Source organism: Crotalus tigris, unplaced genomic scaffold (assembly GCF_016545835.1).
Source record: "Crotalus tigris isolate CLP2741 ecotype Arizona unplaced genomic scaffold, ASM1654583v1 scf7180000024119.3904262, whole genome shotgun sequence".
Taxonomy (NCBI): domain Eukaryota; kingdom Metazoa; phylum Chordata; class Lepidosauria; order Squamata; family Viperidae; genus Crotalus; species Crotalus tigris.
This window is the reverse complement of record NW_024100396.1, coordinates 3,247,115-3,262,622: the sequence shown is the minus strand read 5'-3', so window position 1 is coordinate 3,262,622 and position 15,508 is coordinate 3,247,115. Positions and strand designations below refer to the sequence as shown.

Genomic DNA, 15,508 nt, shown 5'->3' with positions numbered 1-15,508 from the left:
TTCCTGCCAGCTTGGTGTCGTCTGCAAATTTGATGAGTTCCCCATCTATCCCTTCATCCAAGTCATTGATGAAGATGTTGAAGAGTACTGGGCCCAGAACAGAGCCCTGGGGCACCCCACTACACACTTCCCTCCATATAGATGCAGTTCCATTGAGGACCACTCGCTGAGTACGGCCGGTCAGCCAGCTACGGATCCATCTGGTGGTGGTTCTGTCTACCCCACATTTTTCTATCTTGTCAAGTAGTAGGTTGTGATCTACTTTATCAAATGCCTTACTGAAGTCCAAGTAAATTATGTCCACAGCATTCCTCTGATCCACTAATTTTGTCACTTGGTCAAAGAATGCAATAAGATTTGTCTGGCATGATCTATTTTTGACAAACCCATGTTGGCTTTTAGTAATGACTTTGTTTGCCTCTAGGTGTTCGTTGATTCGTTGTTTGATTATCTTTTCCAGGATCTTCCCAGGTATTGAGGTCAGGCTGATAGGTCTGTAATTTCCTGGATCCATTTTTTTTCCTTTTTTGAGGATGGGAACTACATCAGCTCTTTTCCAGTCCTCTGGTAGTTCCCCTGTGTTCCAGGATCTTTGAAAAATATAGTTCAGTGGCTCCGATATCACATCTGCCAGTTCCTTGAGAACTCTGGGTGTAATCCATCTGGTCCTGGCGATTTGAACTCATCTAGGCTGGACAGGTGCTCACTAACCATTTTCTTGCCTATCTTAACTTGTGTTTCTGTTTTGTTTTTTATGGCACTATTTTTGATAGGTTGGTCTGTTTTTTCCCTTTGTGTAAAGACAGATGCAAAACACGAGTTAAATAGTTCTGCTTTCTCCCTGTTGCTTGTCACCTTCTTGCCACTTCCACCCACTAATGGACCAATCGTTTCCTTCACTTTTTTCTTGTTTTTTACATGTTGAAAGAAGCTTTTTTTGTTATTTTTGACTTTGGTCGCAAGCCTTAGTTCATTTTGAGCCTTGGCTTTCTTCACTTCATCTTTGCAGGCTCGGGCTATTTGCTGATATTCTGACTTAGTTATGTTCCCCTCCTTCCACTTTCTATACTTGTCCTTTTTATCTTTCAATTTGTCAGAGAGTTCTTTATGCAGCCATGCTGGTTTCTTTTGAGAGCTGTTGTTTTTCCTCTTTGTTGGTATTGTGCTAGACTGTGCTTTTATTATCTCATTTTTCAAAATTTCCCAAGCTTCTTGAGTTGTTTTCCCCTTGAGGATTCTCATCCATGGAATCCTTCCCAAGCCCTCTCTAAGTTTATTGAAATTAGCTCTCTTGAAGTCCAAGACTCTAGTTTGACTGTGTTCTATTGGTTGTGCTTCTATAATGTTGAATTCTAATATTGCATGATCACTTCCTCCCAGGGTTCCTATGGCTTCAACACCGTCTATCATTTCATCTCTGTTAGTGAGAATTAGATCCAAGATGGCTAATCCCCTAGTTCCCTTCTCTACTTTTTGGGAGACAAAGTTGTCTGCTAGGTTTGCCAGGAATACTGGTGATGGGGAAGAAACTTGAGTTGTTGCTAAGATTTTTCTTCTTGACTTTTGCTCTAATGCTTCTTTCTAGAGAGTTGCTGAAGTTTCAGATCCCTGGTGGTATTCCATGCTTATCCTTCCTCCCCTGTTGAAGGACAGTGTGGCTGCTCCATTACTGTCTGCATACTACCCAGACTGTGTGGGTATGAGTCCCTCTTGCACCAGTACTCACCGATCGGTTAGTGAATCCAGTGTGATAAAAATGGAGAACTTAAAGACTCCACCTTCCATAGCCGGTAAGCCAGAATTTCTTTTCTGTCCTCCCTTAACTACTTTGTATTTAGAATTGAATTATGACTGAGAGTAGGCATTGTCAGCTGTAGGTTCAAGCAGATTTATTTTCCCAGTGACCAGTCAACATTGCCATTGTGTGTTTTCCATTGCACTTGATCCTGGATTTTTTTTTGACGCTATAGTTGTGAACTGGCTTTGCTGGACGATCGATTCTTTCTTGTGTTTCAGGGATGAACAAATACTTCCAGCCTTTCTATCAGCCCAACGAATGCGGTAAAGCCTTGTGTGTAAGGCCAGATGTCATGGAATTAGATGAACTCTATGAGTTTCCAGAATATTCCCGGGACCCCACCATGTACCTAGCGCTGCGCAATCTCATTCTGGCCTTGTGGTACACAAACTGCAAAGTACGTTTTATGCATTCTCAAAAGATTATCAAGTAATGCCAGCTTAATATTTTGATAACTCAGTGGGACTGTGAACCTTTTCTGTCCTGCCAGAACTCTGTCATGCCATCGTCTTCATAGTGATTGTTCCTGGGCTCTGAAACGTCTTGTAAGGAAGACCAAGCCAATTTTTCTTTCTTTATGCTTCATTCACTAGACTCAGAGGTTTTTATCTAAAGGTTTTTCACTTATTACTTTATTGATTTATTCATGAGGTTTATATGGTGGATGAGAAGCATATACGTTATTGCTTTTAGAAAAGGAAAATACAGGAATGCAGAGGTACTCTTTTCTGAAACGTGTGTTTTCCACTCATTTAATTCCGATGATCTCACTTTATAAACTCGGCAGGATAATTTCTTCACATGAAAGCTACACCACAACCTTCCCCAACCTGATTTCCTCCACATGTGTGGAAGCCACGATTCTTACAATTTCAAGTAATGCATTATACTTTCAAAACTTTGGAACACATCATGTCTGTAGTTGGTCTATCTCATAGATGTGCAACCCGTGGCTTACGAACAGCAAGAAAGCTTTCAGTGTATCTCCAGATTAGGTTGGGCCAAAATTTTGTTTCCTGGGGAAGGGAAATGGGGATTGTAAGAAGGGGGAAAAAACCGGTGCTTTAAGTCATGCACAATCTTAAGGAATTGATTTCATTTCTTGAAAACATCCAGAATCAGGCTAATTTCCCCTGCTTTATAGGTCACCCTTTCTGCTCCAAAAGTCAGAAAACATTGGTCCCATCTAGTTGGTGATGTCATTATTATGCAGCAAAACTGTTGAATGTGTCATAAGATTCTTAGTCATTATTTTTCAGAAGTGTAGATGACTATAAGCCAATATTCTTTGGTTGCAAGACAATTTGCTGTATGGCTTGAATTGGATTTGCTTCATGACTCTTTTTTTTCTTGTTTGGGCCTTGGTTTTCTTTCCTAAATCTACAGGAACCTCTAACCCCTCAGAAATGTACTCACCACATAATTGTTCGAGGACTAGTACGCATTCGCTGTGTTCGGGAGACAGAAAGAATCCTTCATTTTATGACCAGGAAAGGTCTGATTAATACAGGAGTTTTGTCAGTTAATCGAGACCAAGCCCTGCTTCCCAAAGACTACCACAATGTAGGTCTTTTAAGATTTAGTATATCATTAAGTTGGTTACAGAATATTCTGTACAAAAAACAGCCTAATAAAGATTTTCAAAGTAAAAAAATACGTTTCTGGGATGTTCTTAGTTCGGGTAGTCCTCGATTTAAAACCACAATGGAGCCCAACATTTCTGTTGCTAAGTGAGACAGTTAAGTGAGTTTTGCCCCATTTTATGATATTTCTTTGCCACAGTTGTTAAGCAAATCACTGCAGTTGTTACGTTAGTAACAGCTAAGTGAATTTGGCTTCCCCATTGATTTTGCTTGTCAGAAGATTGCAAAAGGTGATCACATGACTCTGGAATTTGCAACCGTCATAAATATGAATCAGTTTTCAAGTATCTGAATTTTGATCAGGTGACCATGGGAATGCTGCAATGGTCATAAGTGTGGAAAAATGGTCATAAGTCACTTTTACCAGTGCCATTGTAACTTCAAAAGGTCACTAAATGAACTGTTATAAGTTGAGGACTACTCTAGTTGGCAATAGTTCTCTTCAATGTGAATATTATCTCTATATTTTATGCAACTTGTACGAAATCTTGTAAGGACTATTTGACTAGCTAGATAGTATTTGTAATAGTCCTGCTTTTCTTCCTCGCAGAAATCTGTAATAGTGGTTGGAGCTGGCCCAGCAGGTTTAGCAGCTGCAAGACAACTTCAAAATTTTGGAATTAAAGTAAGACCTGATCATATAAAGCAAGACATTGTAATACTGTTGTCTTCTGGTATAATTTTATTATATTCTAATCACTTGAACATGAACTTTTACGATCCAGAAAGTATTCTAGTGAATTACTGCATTGCACAGTGGGGAATAGTGTTAGTATCTAGTTGCAGAGACTAAAGAATAAGATGACTTTGAAGTTATTATAATGTGGTTTCATTATGTAACATAAAGTTTAGCCAGCATTTGGATATGACAGATTCAACTGTCTCCTTACAGTTTCTTTCTTTAAGAAGAACTTCATATGAGTATGTCTCTGCTTAACACTTCAAGAGCCTATATTTAGCAATAGCACTTAGACTTATACACCGCTTCATAGTGCTTTACAGCCCTCTCTAAATGATTTACAGAGTCAGCATATTGCCTCCAACAATCTGGGTCCTCAGTTTACTGACCTCGGAAGGATGGAGGGCTGAGCGAACCTTGAGCCGGTCAGAATCAAACTCCTGGCAGTCGGCAGAATTAGCCTGCAATACTGCATTCTAGCCACTGCGCCACCATGGCCCACCTATTTAGGTCTCACCTCACTTTTGTAATTATATCAAAAGCTTGCTAAACAACCCACATAATTAGATAATGCTCTTCTGTCCTCTTGATGACTCTGGGGTGTTATACTAACTGCTGAAAAAAAAACCCATCGAGATTGAAGTATTTCTTAACCACCTCCATTACCTTGTTTGTATATTACAGGTCCTTGTGCTTGAAGCAAAGGATAGAATTGGCGGACGAGTATGGGACGATAAGACTTTCAAGGGGATCATTGTGGGAAAAGGAGCTCAGATTGTGAATGGCTGTATCAACAATCCTATAGCACTAATGTGTGAGCAAGTGGGTTGCACTTTTGAAGATGACACATTGCAGATAACAAGCTTAGTATATATTGATCCCTGTAAATGTACATGTGATTTTGGATACATTTTACAAGGACTTTTGTGTTCCACTGAAGGCCTTGACCTGAAGGCATTCTAATTGTAGGTTTTTGGGGAAGTTTGGGAAATGTTTCTTTAGTTTTAGCATATGGAAAAGAGCAAGGATTTGTCCGAAGGTTTGTATGGAGGAATAGGATATGAGGAGCTAAATACAATTCTTAAGAGCAAATAAATCATATTTTAACATTTTAGCTGGTGCTATTAAGCTACAGATAGCAATAGCACTTAGACTTATATACTGCTTCCTAGTGCTTTACAGCTCTCTCTAAGCAGCTTACAGAGTCAGCATATTGCCCCCAACAATCTGGGTCCTCATTTTACTGACAGTTGGAAGGTTGTAAGGTTGAGTCAACCTTGAGCCGGTCAGGATCGAACTCCTGGCGGTGAGCTGAATCAGCCAGCAATATGGCATTCTAACCACTGCGACACCATGGCGCTTCTGCATCCAAAGTTTCTTCCTGCATCATGGATTTAAATTTATAATGGATTATGTCACTCTTCCAGTAAACAACAGACCATTTTCAATTAATAATCCTTGTTATTTAGAATGCCTTTCCTTCATGACACATGGAACTAGGCTTATAAATATTTTATGATAAATTAAATAATTGATTCAGAGAGTAGAAAACTCTCAAGATTTCAAAAGTTTTCTTAGTTTTTGTTTGCTACCTGTTTTGATACCAATCTGGTAACTTGTCTTTAAAACACTGATAAATATTTTGTTGCAATAGCTGTTGGTTGGGATTATTATGTATTAATAATATCAATGAATATTTGGTTGGCACTGAAGTTTGAATTACTCACATGCTTACACCTTTAAAATTTCTTTTTCTAAAGTTGGGCATTAAAATGCACAAAATTGGAGAGAAGTGTGACTTGATCCAAGAAGGTGGAAGGATAACAGATCCTGCAATAGATAAGCGCATGGATTTTCATTTCAATTCTATCCTTGATGTTGTGGCAGATTGGAGGAAAGATAAAAGTCAACATCAAGACATTCCACTTGGAGGTAAGAAAGAATCATGAAAGAGTAAAAAAGTGCAACAATGGCAGCAGAATATTGCATCCATAGATGTATTTGTGTGTGTGTGTGTTAGTTTGTCTAATGTATATGTTCACATAGTCACTGAATTGGGCCAGTTTGAATCCTAGCTAGATGGACCTGGTTTATTGAATTGGTTTATTGAATAAGGACAGTTTGCCAGGTTTATACAATGTACTAAGGGGGGAAAAAGAGGAAAAAACAAAATATTTTTAATGCCCAGAATACAAGCTTGGTCATGTGTTGCTCACTGAGGAGAAGATAAAAGTAAAAATGGTCTCTTCTTCAAACTTATTTTATTCATCATTTGCATGTGTGAACAGCAGAAACTCAACCAATCCAGTTGTTAATAGGTTTCATTGAATTATTGCATTGCTAGGAAGAAATACAACTTTTGAAAGTGCAGAATTGTACTTTTATACACGATCTGGGAGAATTGTAACAAGTATCTTGAACTTGAAAATAAGCAAGGTTTTGTATTTATTAGGTTTGCTATGGCCTTATATTGACCAGATTAATATATGAGTGTATATTGGTAGAGGTAGTTGTCTCTGTCAGTGACCTGCCATCTACATGTAAAATGCTACCATAAAGTGGTCACTAGATAAAACCAGAGATTTTTAAAATTCTGGTATAAATGTCAGGTTAGTGAATTTAACTCTTACTGAAATGTCTGCAATTTAAGTGTTCAAATTTATTACATTATGCCTGTAGTATGTATGTGTGTATGGATTTTATTTAAATACATGTGCTAAATAGGTGCTGAAACAATGGGAAGCTGAGATAAATGAATACTTTTACTAACTATTGAACTGTTAAAACATTTGCAGATAAAATTCAGGAAATCTATAAAGTTTTTATTCAGGAATCCGGTATCCAGTTCAATGAACTAGAGGAAAAAGTGCTCCAGTTCCATGTTAGCAATTTAGAATATGCCTGTGGCAGTAACCTCCATGAAGTGAGTGGAAATAATTTTCTTACAATGACAGAACCATATGGTTAAAATATGTATTGCCAATTGTCTTAACAATGAATCCCGATCCCTATTTTCTTATTAAGCAGACATACTCCAAATTATAAATGTCTCCTGGCTTTAATTAATATGGGACTGATTCTAACTGAACAGTCTGAAAGAAAATTATAAAATGATTGGATGGGGCAAGTTAATGAACTAGTCTCCCAGAGCTTAGTAGGCAGTAGAATCCATTTTACATGACTACAAAATTCTGGCAGGTGAAATTCATCCTTTGCAAAAAAGGGATAAAACTGCCCTTCATTGGCTACATATAAGTTATTTGGGAGCTGCTGTGGGTGAAAAAGTTAAAAATGCTTTAGAGAACAGTACTGCTTGTTGGAAGGTATTTTTTTAAATCTCATGCTCAGATAAAGCTGGAAGAAGGTAACTCACTTGCAGTGTTAAATGTGCTAAGTCCTAGGCTTGAAAGAAGGGATGATATAGCTGCAGCCTGATACAATTAGCCTTTCACATATAGGACAGTCAGGAGAATGAGGAGATTTCTTTAGGTACGTGGGAAAAGAAAATATGCTAGTCTTCATCATCTTCCAAAGAGTTGAGTTGCAACTGAATGAACAATTGTCTTTGCCACATAGGTTTCTGCACGGTCTTGGGATCATAATGAATTTTTTGCTCAGTTTGCTGGTGATCATACTTTATTGAGTTCAGGATACTCAGCTATAATTGAAAAATTAGCTGAAGGCCTGGATATTCGGTTAAATGTTCCAGTAAGTATCAAAACCTGGAAAAATCATTTTTCTTGCTTTGTCATAGAATATTTCATTTCATTGGTTTGAACTGTATATACACAAACTACTTGAACTTTCCAAACTCTTGTATGGATGGTCAATTTAATATACATTTTGAAAGAAATATAAATAGGTCTTCATAGAGCCTATTTTAAATGTACACTAGACCTTTTGATAGTCTACTGCAGTGATGGCAAACCTATAATGTGTATCAAAGGTGCCACACCATGATGTTTTGGGTGGGAAGTCAGCGTTCATCAACACTCTACAACTATTCTCGAAAACACACCCCATTCTTGGAATTGTCGAGGTTGCAGAGGCTGTGTAAGAATGAGTGAGTGTCCGTGCAGCCTCTGGATACTCCAGAAGTTGCACGGGAGGGCCTTGCTTTCTCAAGGCCTCTGGAAATTGTTTAAGAATGGGGCATGTTTTGTGGGGTTTTCAGAGGTTGCCGAGGAGTCTTGATGCTGTATAAATATTTTACAATCTCCCTTTCATTCTTAAAAAGGTCTGTAGTATTGATTACTCAGGAGAAGAGGTAAAAGTGACCACAACGGATAGAACTCTGTGGACAGCAAAAAAGGTGATCTCTCATTCTTTGGGGTTGAAGTCTAGAACAAACAGACTGGCTATGTTTTTCAGCATTGGAGAACACTTTTATTTTGTTATTACTGTACTTTTGCCTTTGACAGCTGAAGATGGCATGTTTGATGTCATGAGGTTTTCATACTGGGTGGAGCTGACAGTTTTGATTCATCCTCTCCTCGGTGGAGGAGTAGGGAAGTTATATGCAATTGATGAATGTTCTTTAATCTTTTTTTAGAGCAAATATTGTGTGATCTGTGCTTTTGAGAAATGTTTTGTCAAGAAACAAAATATGCACTACAATTCTTAATATCTATTGTATTTCAAAATCCTGCAACTTGCCCTCACAAATGTAAAGTGGGAAAACCCAGACTGGTAGGCCAACCCATTCGATGGCACTCTCCCTCTTATTTTCATGACTCTTGTTAGCCGAATCCTGCATCCTCTTTCTAATCTTTGTGTGGCATTTAGAAACACCTCTTGGGATTGTGAAGTAATGTTAGGGCGTTTGAGATTGTGCAGTTTCAGATATGGTAAATGCATGGCCTCAGTGGCACTGGGAAGCTCTCAGGTGTTCTGCCTTGGTCATCCATTAACTGAGTCTCTTTGAAAGCAGTTCTGCTCAGTTACTTCCAAATTAAAAGACTTCAGCATTAAGAATATAGGATAGCTTTCCCTAGTCTAGTGTGATGTCTGTGGACTTCAATTTCCGGTGAGCAAACTGTTGCAATCTAAGTACCAAAATCTGTGGATGCAAAGTTAGGGAAGATCACAGGGCAATAGGAGACATTGCATGAAAATTATGCAGAGAATAATTTGGAAGTAAATAATACCAATTTGACTTCCTCTTTTGGATCTGTTTCGGGTTCTGCTCTATCAATAGAGGGAAGATTGAATGTTATTTGGTTTTGGGGAAGGAAAGGCAGTTGAAATGCTTGCTTGTGTCCTTGAATTACTAGGAGTTGAAAGAGGGAAAAACAAACATTTCCTTGATAGATTGTGTCTCTGAATTGTTTTAAAAGAGGAAGAGACTATTTATGGTCTTAGATAGGTGGTTTCCTACTTAACATCTTTTTCTGCATTGTTATCATGGCATTGTTCTTTTCTGGATTTGATCAAATTTATTGCTGGAAGAAAGTCACTGAAAGTTTTTTTTAAAGTAGTTTTTTTAAAGTTGGCTAAATGATTTTTTCCTGTGTTTTATTTCCCCTTTTAAACTGAGAAACAAATCTATTGAGTATACTGGGTTAAATTATTTTAATGTAATGTAGGGATAGATTAATTGGTTTATGTCTAGTCAGTTTCAGTTTCACACATATTTCCTTACAAATCCTTCTGTGCCCTTTCCCCAGTCCTGCAAATTAAAAACAAAAACCAAAGCAGCTATTTTAAAGAATATTGTTAACAAATTTCAACTCCTACTTGAATTGTAAAATTGTATCTCTCTAGATTTTTAATCAAATATGTTGCATAAACTAGACTTTTTAATTTTTATACTGAAAATTTTGAGATAGGATAATATATAACTACGAGAAGGATTCATTGGTAGCCAATTACACTATTAATTTAAAACATGGAAAAAAACATTTCAAGATATGAAATTCTGAGTAATTATTATATTATTATTTGCACATTAGCCCAGCAAAGTGTAAATTAGAAAATTTGGAAATATGGGATCCTTTAGCATTCTATTATAATATAATTAGGGCTATTTTTCTCTCAAAAGGTTCTAGTTGCTGTACCTTTAACTATTCTTCAAAAACCAGCAATTCAGTTCAAACCAGCTTTATCAGATAGAAAAATGAAAGCAATCAACAGTTTAGGAGCTGGAGTCATTGAGAAGGTAAGAGTTCGTTTTTTGTTATAAAAAGTAGAATACAAAGAGCAAATATTTGCAGGGAACGTTTTCCAATAGAAATATGTAGAGGCCAGTGAAGGCCTTCCAAGTCTATGCTGTAGAGAAATTATTATTTGAATACTGATATAGGTCCTTATACGTATATTAATATTTCTGGCAAAGGGTCCTAAAAATAATCTTGAGTTTCTATGGCCTCCATCTTAACTTTCTTTGAAGTTATGCTCTTTACGTGATCTGGCTGGACAAGCTTATTCCAGCAAAAATGGATTCCACATGTATGTATTCATAAAAATAAACCCAGAGTAGGAAGATACCCCTTTATTTTTCAAAACAGTCTTACCTTGAGATTTTTGGACATCGTTAGTTTGGTATAAGTTGGAGCTAAGCTAAGATTAATTCACTTCTCTATATACATTCCTAAAACGTATAAGATACTCAGTTGTTAAATATGTACTGTTCAAACTATATTTATTTAGTGATGTTAGTATGGTTGAGAGAAAAACCTTTAAAAGTAATGGCTTGATCCTATGCCCTATAACGGGATCTATGTTTACAGAAAGAGAGGGATTTTACTCCCTCCTGCTATATATTAAACTTATATAGGATGACAACCCAAGTGAGCAAAAAGTTAAATACTGCTTTTTTGTTTAGATTGCACTACAGTTTCCTTACAGATTCTGGGAGAGCAAAATTCAAGGAGCTGATTACTTTGGCCATATTCCACCTAATTCAAACAAACGTGGACTCTTCAGTGTTTTCTATGACGTGGACCCACAGGTATCCAGTATCTTCCTATTCTTCAGATTTGGAAAAAAAATATTATGTTAAGAGTTATCTTTCCCCTCTGTTTTAATGTAAGTTGACATTTTTCTAAAATAAAATCTCACTGCTTTACAGTACATTTGATGCCAAGAACATTTGACAGTTTTGACTTTTATTATCTAAAATGAAAGTGTTTGTGGCAAGACAAGATTTTTTTTAAAATGGTACTACAATTATTCTGCACTGGCACATGTTTTAAATAGGTCAGTTTTATGAGCTGGCCAGCATTCATTTAGAAATTGCTAAAGGGAGCACCAGTAGAGGAAACAATAGATGATCCTTGCTTTCTTGTTTTCAGCGTAAAAGCAGTGTTCTAATGTCTGTAATTACTGGAGATGCTGTGGGAACAATAAGGAATTTAGATGACAAGGAAGTACTGCAACAGTGCATGACCGTGCTTCGGGAATTGTTTAAGGAACAGGTTGGTTTCTTTCTCAGACACAACAACATCCATTTCATACAGATGGAAAGCAGAGACTTCCCAGGACATTTTTTTTTTAAAAAAAATTAAGGATGAATGGATTTATCATATGATCTGTTATTTTCTAAATGTTTGGTGTTAAATTTATTTTGTCCCACTTCTACACAGCTTCACAGTTAAAATGTTGTGTATATTTTAGCATACTAGGGAAAAGAGCATTTCACCTAATGCACATATTTTGTCATTTTAGCATAATAAAATATAATATATATATTTTTTCTGATGTCTTAGGGCAGCAAGTGTACCATATCCAAATGGTCTTTTTGCTGTGCTTTTGAATTTTCCAATCTTTCTTCCTCATGTCATGTACCTCTACATCAGGCTATCGATCTATTTATTTCAACATTGTCTGCACCAACTGGAAATAGTATTTAGACATTAGTCTGTATTAGCTGTCTGGAGAAACTGGAAACTTAATTTGAAATGTTGTGTCTAGCACTATCATGGATGCTTAAGAAACTGAAATTTGCAGGAAATGACTGAAGGAGTGAGTGAGTGACTGACTGACTGAATTCACTATGTTATAATTCAGAATCACCTCAGAGCACATGATTAATGAAGTCTGCTTTGTTTAGTTATTCACAGGACAATTGTGCATTTTTATGTTTTAACAAGATGTTTAAACATTCAATATATGTTTTAAACAAGTGTCCAGATTTGGACACAAATGGTTTCATTTTATTACTATTAATTTAGCTTATCTTTGTAATTCAGGAAGTGCCAGATCCGGTCAAATATTTCATTACAAGATGGAGCAAAGACCCTTGGATCCAAATGGCATATAGTTTTGTAAAGACAAGGGGCAGCGGTGAAGCATATGATATACTTGCTGAAGACATACAGGGAAAACTCTTCTTTGCTGGAGAGGTGAAATTTCAATTACGTACAGTTTTTAAAAATACAGCCTCGTTCAAATCAGAACTAAGTTTGAAAAGACTAAACACATATTCATGCTTTGAATAGGCATTGCAGATAGTAGAAGGATTTCTGAATTTATTATAGGTAGTCCTTGGACAATTGGGACTGGAATGAATGTTGCTAAGCAATGCAGTCATAAAAGTGCAATGTCTAGAAGAGCTTTTTCTGCTGTGGCCCCCACCTTTTGCAACATCTTGCTCCCTGAGGTGAGATCAGCCCCCATTCATCTGGTCTTCCAGAAGGGTCTTAAAACCTGGCTCTGGTTGACAGGGCCCCCAAAAGGTACACTCTTGGCTGCAGGTTGTTGTTGCAGCAACAAAGATATCACCTCTGCACTGTTTTTAGTCTGTATTTAACTCCTATTTTAAATGGTTTTTTGTATTCATATTTTTGTTGTACTGTAAGGCAACAAGAGTTGGTTGGATAGTGAGATGGGCAGCATATAAATGTAATAAATAAAATGTCATGTGACTGCATTGCTTAGTGACAGCAATCTCAGGCAGACCCAGTTTTAACCTGAAGATATAGGAAGAGGTGGGAGCATGTGGATGCTGCAGGATTGGGGAGCCTGGGGGAGGCCATATGTGAGTCATGGGAGGCCATGGCAGAGCCTGGAAGGGCCAGTAGAGGCTATGAGTGTATGGGTGGGAGAAGAAACTGGAGTGACTTGTAACCCGCCTTCCCCATCGAGTTCGTTTGTGGAAGGATTGCAAATGGTGATCATGTGACCATGGCTTTCTGTAGTGTCATGCTTTGAGCTGGACACCCAAGTGCTTGGCCTACAGTTGTCTGATTGCAGGGATGCTGAGATGGCCGGCATTTGAGAACCAGTGATACGTCCATTTTTTTCAGTATTGCAATAACTTTGAATAATCATTGAACAAATGGACAGATTACCTGTAATAGTGTTAAGCCATGGGTACCTATTTATGTTTGCCATAAAGTCCTTCTTTAATGTATTTCCTTCAGGGATGAACTTCCTTGTTATCTCCCTGATTATTTTCAGGAGGTTGAAGGCTTTTTTGGTTATTTTGCTCCTAGAGATTTTTGTTTTTAAAGATTTGTAACACCTTCTACAGCATATTGGTAGTTCCCCCCAATTGTTTAGCTGAAATGTTGTAGATCTACTTTTATAGTTTGCTGCTTGATTTCTGCTTTGATAAACAAGTTACATAAATTTCTATAAAACATCTCTAATTGTAGATTAAGTAGATCTTTTATAAAGAAAACCTTTTCTTTGAGGATGGCATATTGTGTATTTTAAGAATTTTGTTAATTATATTTCTCTCAAAATATATATTCTGAAACTTATTTTGTTTTAAACAGGCCACAAATCGGCACTTTCCGCAGACAGTTACAGGAGCCTACTTGAGCGGTGTTCGAGAAGCAAGCAAAATATCAGCATTTTGAATACTAGAGTTTACATTTTAAAACAAATTTTAACTCCACATGGTGCTCAAATTTGTGAAGACAAAAGACAGTTTTAAGCTACTTCATTGTTTATGCCTTGAAGATGCACTTCAGTTTTATCAGAAAAGCTTGTAACAGTATCATTGCTTCTGAGCATTGCTGGCAGCTAGACAAGCTTATTCATCCCTTATTTTTTCAACTGTATTAGGAAAGGTAGAACTGTAATGAACTTTAAATAGTGGTAGATGGACTGTCAAATAGCTCATTAGTTGAATGTTTCTTCAAAAGGATAGTAGGTTTCTCCAATCATGTCTAGGGTGAAAAAAAACCCTTAAGAAATAGTTATAAATATAAACATGGAGGCCTTTGGTGCCATTCAGTTATATATTATGCATAAACAATCTTAACATTTATTATTGACTTGCAAAACATGACATAAAAAGAACTGTGTGAAGCTTAGTATTTGCTTATCATGTAAATGGACTAACAAAAAATATTATGTGGACATTTCCTTTCTGTCCAGTTACAGTTTAGGTAATCAGAACTCTAATTAAGGAAGTGTAATGGAAATAGGCAACTCTGAAAACTTTTTTTGGCTTAAAATTGGACTTTTTGAAAAGTTAAATGATGTGACATCTTCCAGAAGAAAACAAATTTAAGATGTTGTAATAACACATGATGTTGTACAGTGACAATTTCAGCATAAATTGCCAACATAAATATCTGTTCTTTATTTTTCAAAAACATCCTGTAAACATATTTAAAAAATGTTTTCTAAATATATAGTGGAAAGGCTTGCCTCCTGGAATTGTGACTGCTCCATTGCTGGATATTTTCAAGAAAAGATTGCTCAATCATTTGTCCAAGGTGGTATAAAGACTCCTGCCATGGGCAAGGGGATGGACTAGAACAGGGCTTTTCAACCAATAATACACCTGTGGTACACTGGCACGTGGCAGGTGGTATGCGGCCCAGCCCAGCCCAGCCCAGGGTACCGGGGAGGGGGAACGAGCCAAAGCAGCACAGTGCAGGACTTGCCATGACCGAGTCTTCAGGATCTGCAGGGCTGCTTGGGGTGAGGCATAGGCCCTAGGATCAGCACTTCTGGCACACCAGGAAGAGAAAGGAGGAGGAGGGGGCAAAGACAGGGATATAAAAGGTGGCAGTTTGGGCAGGAGGACAGAAAAAAAATATGCGGCTTTAGGAGAGTCAGCTGGAGCTGCACCAAAGGGAAAAGGAGAAGGAGGGGCAAGAGAGGAGAGGACAAAAAACAGGCTGGGCGCGCACACAGGTGGCAGCGAAAAACAGATAAACGCAGCTGGGGAAGGGTCGCGGCATGAGAATCCATGTTACCTACACCATACCACCCAGCCCCCCCCCCAAGTCTGCCCAATTTCGGCAGGTAGTGGCATGCTCCTCACCGCGTGGAGAGGCTGAGCCGGCTTCCCTCCTTCCCTTCTCTCTTTGCCCCTTCCGTCCCTCCATCCCCAGGAAGGGACAAGGGAAGGGGGACAGGCTGCCAGTGTGGCTGTGCTGCCGGTGGCCATGGCTTGAAAGGCCACTGTAAATTGCTGGACAAGAGCCG

At 37.8% G+C, this 15,508-nt stretch overlaps 1 protein-coding gene across 3 annotated transcripts in view; it reads left to right on the top strand.

Annotated features, from left to right (window-relative positions):
* The window catches only part of KDM1B (lysine demethylase 1B), a 27,581-nt gene extending 12,073 nt beyond the window's left edge, over window positions 1-15,508 (top strand). For all 3 annotated transcript variants that reach the window (XM_039322651.1, XM_039322654.1, XM_039322652.1), the window contains 14 exons: window positions 1,586-1,790; window positions 2,017-2,195; window positions 3,185-3,361; window positions 3,992-4,066; window positions 4,805-4,942; window positions 5,881-6,052; window positions 6,916-7,043; window positions 7,697-7,828; window positions 8,358-8,432; window positions 10,161-10,277; window positions 10,944-11,069; window positions 11,413-11,535; window positions 12,310-12,462; window positions 13,840-15,508. In XM_039322651.1, coding sequence (XP_039178585.1) covers window positions 1,586-1,790; window positions 2,017-2,195; window positions 3,185-3,361; window positions 3,992-4,066; window positions 4,805-4,942; window positions 5,881-6,052; window positions 6,916-7,043; window positions 7,697-7,828; window positions 8,358-8,432; window positions 10,161-10,277; window positions 10,944-11,069; window positions 11,413-11,535; window positions 12,310-12,462; window positions 13,840-13,923 — 1,884 coding nt within the window. In that variant the 3' untranslated portion in view covers window positions 13,924-15,508. The remainder of the gene's footprint in view (window positions 1-1,585; window positions 1,791-2,016; window positions 2,196-3,184; window positions 3,362-3,991; window positions 4,067-4,804; window positions 4,943-5,880; window positions 6,053-6,915; window positions 7,044-7,696; window positions 7,829-8,357; window positions 8,433-10,160; window positions 10,278-10,943; window positions 11,070-11,412; window positions 11,536-12,309; window positions 12,463-13,839) is intronic.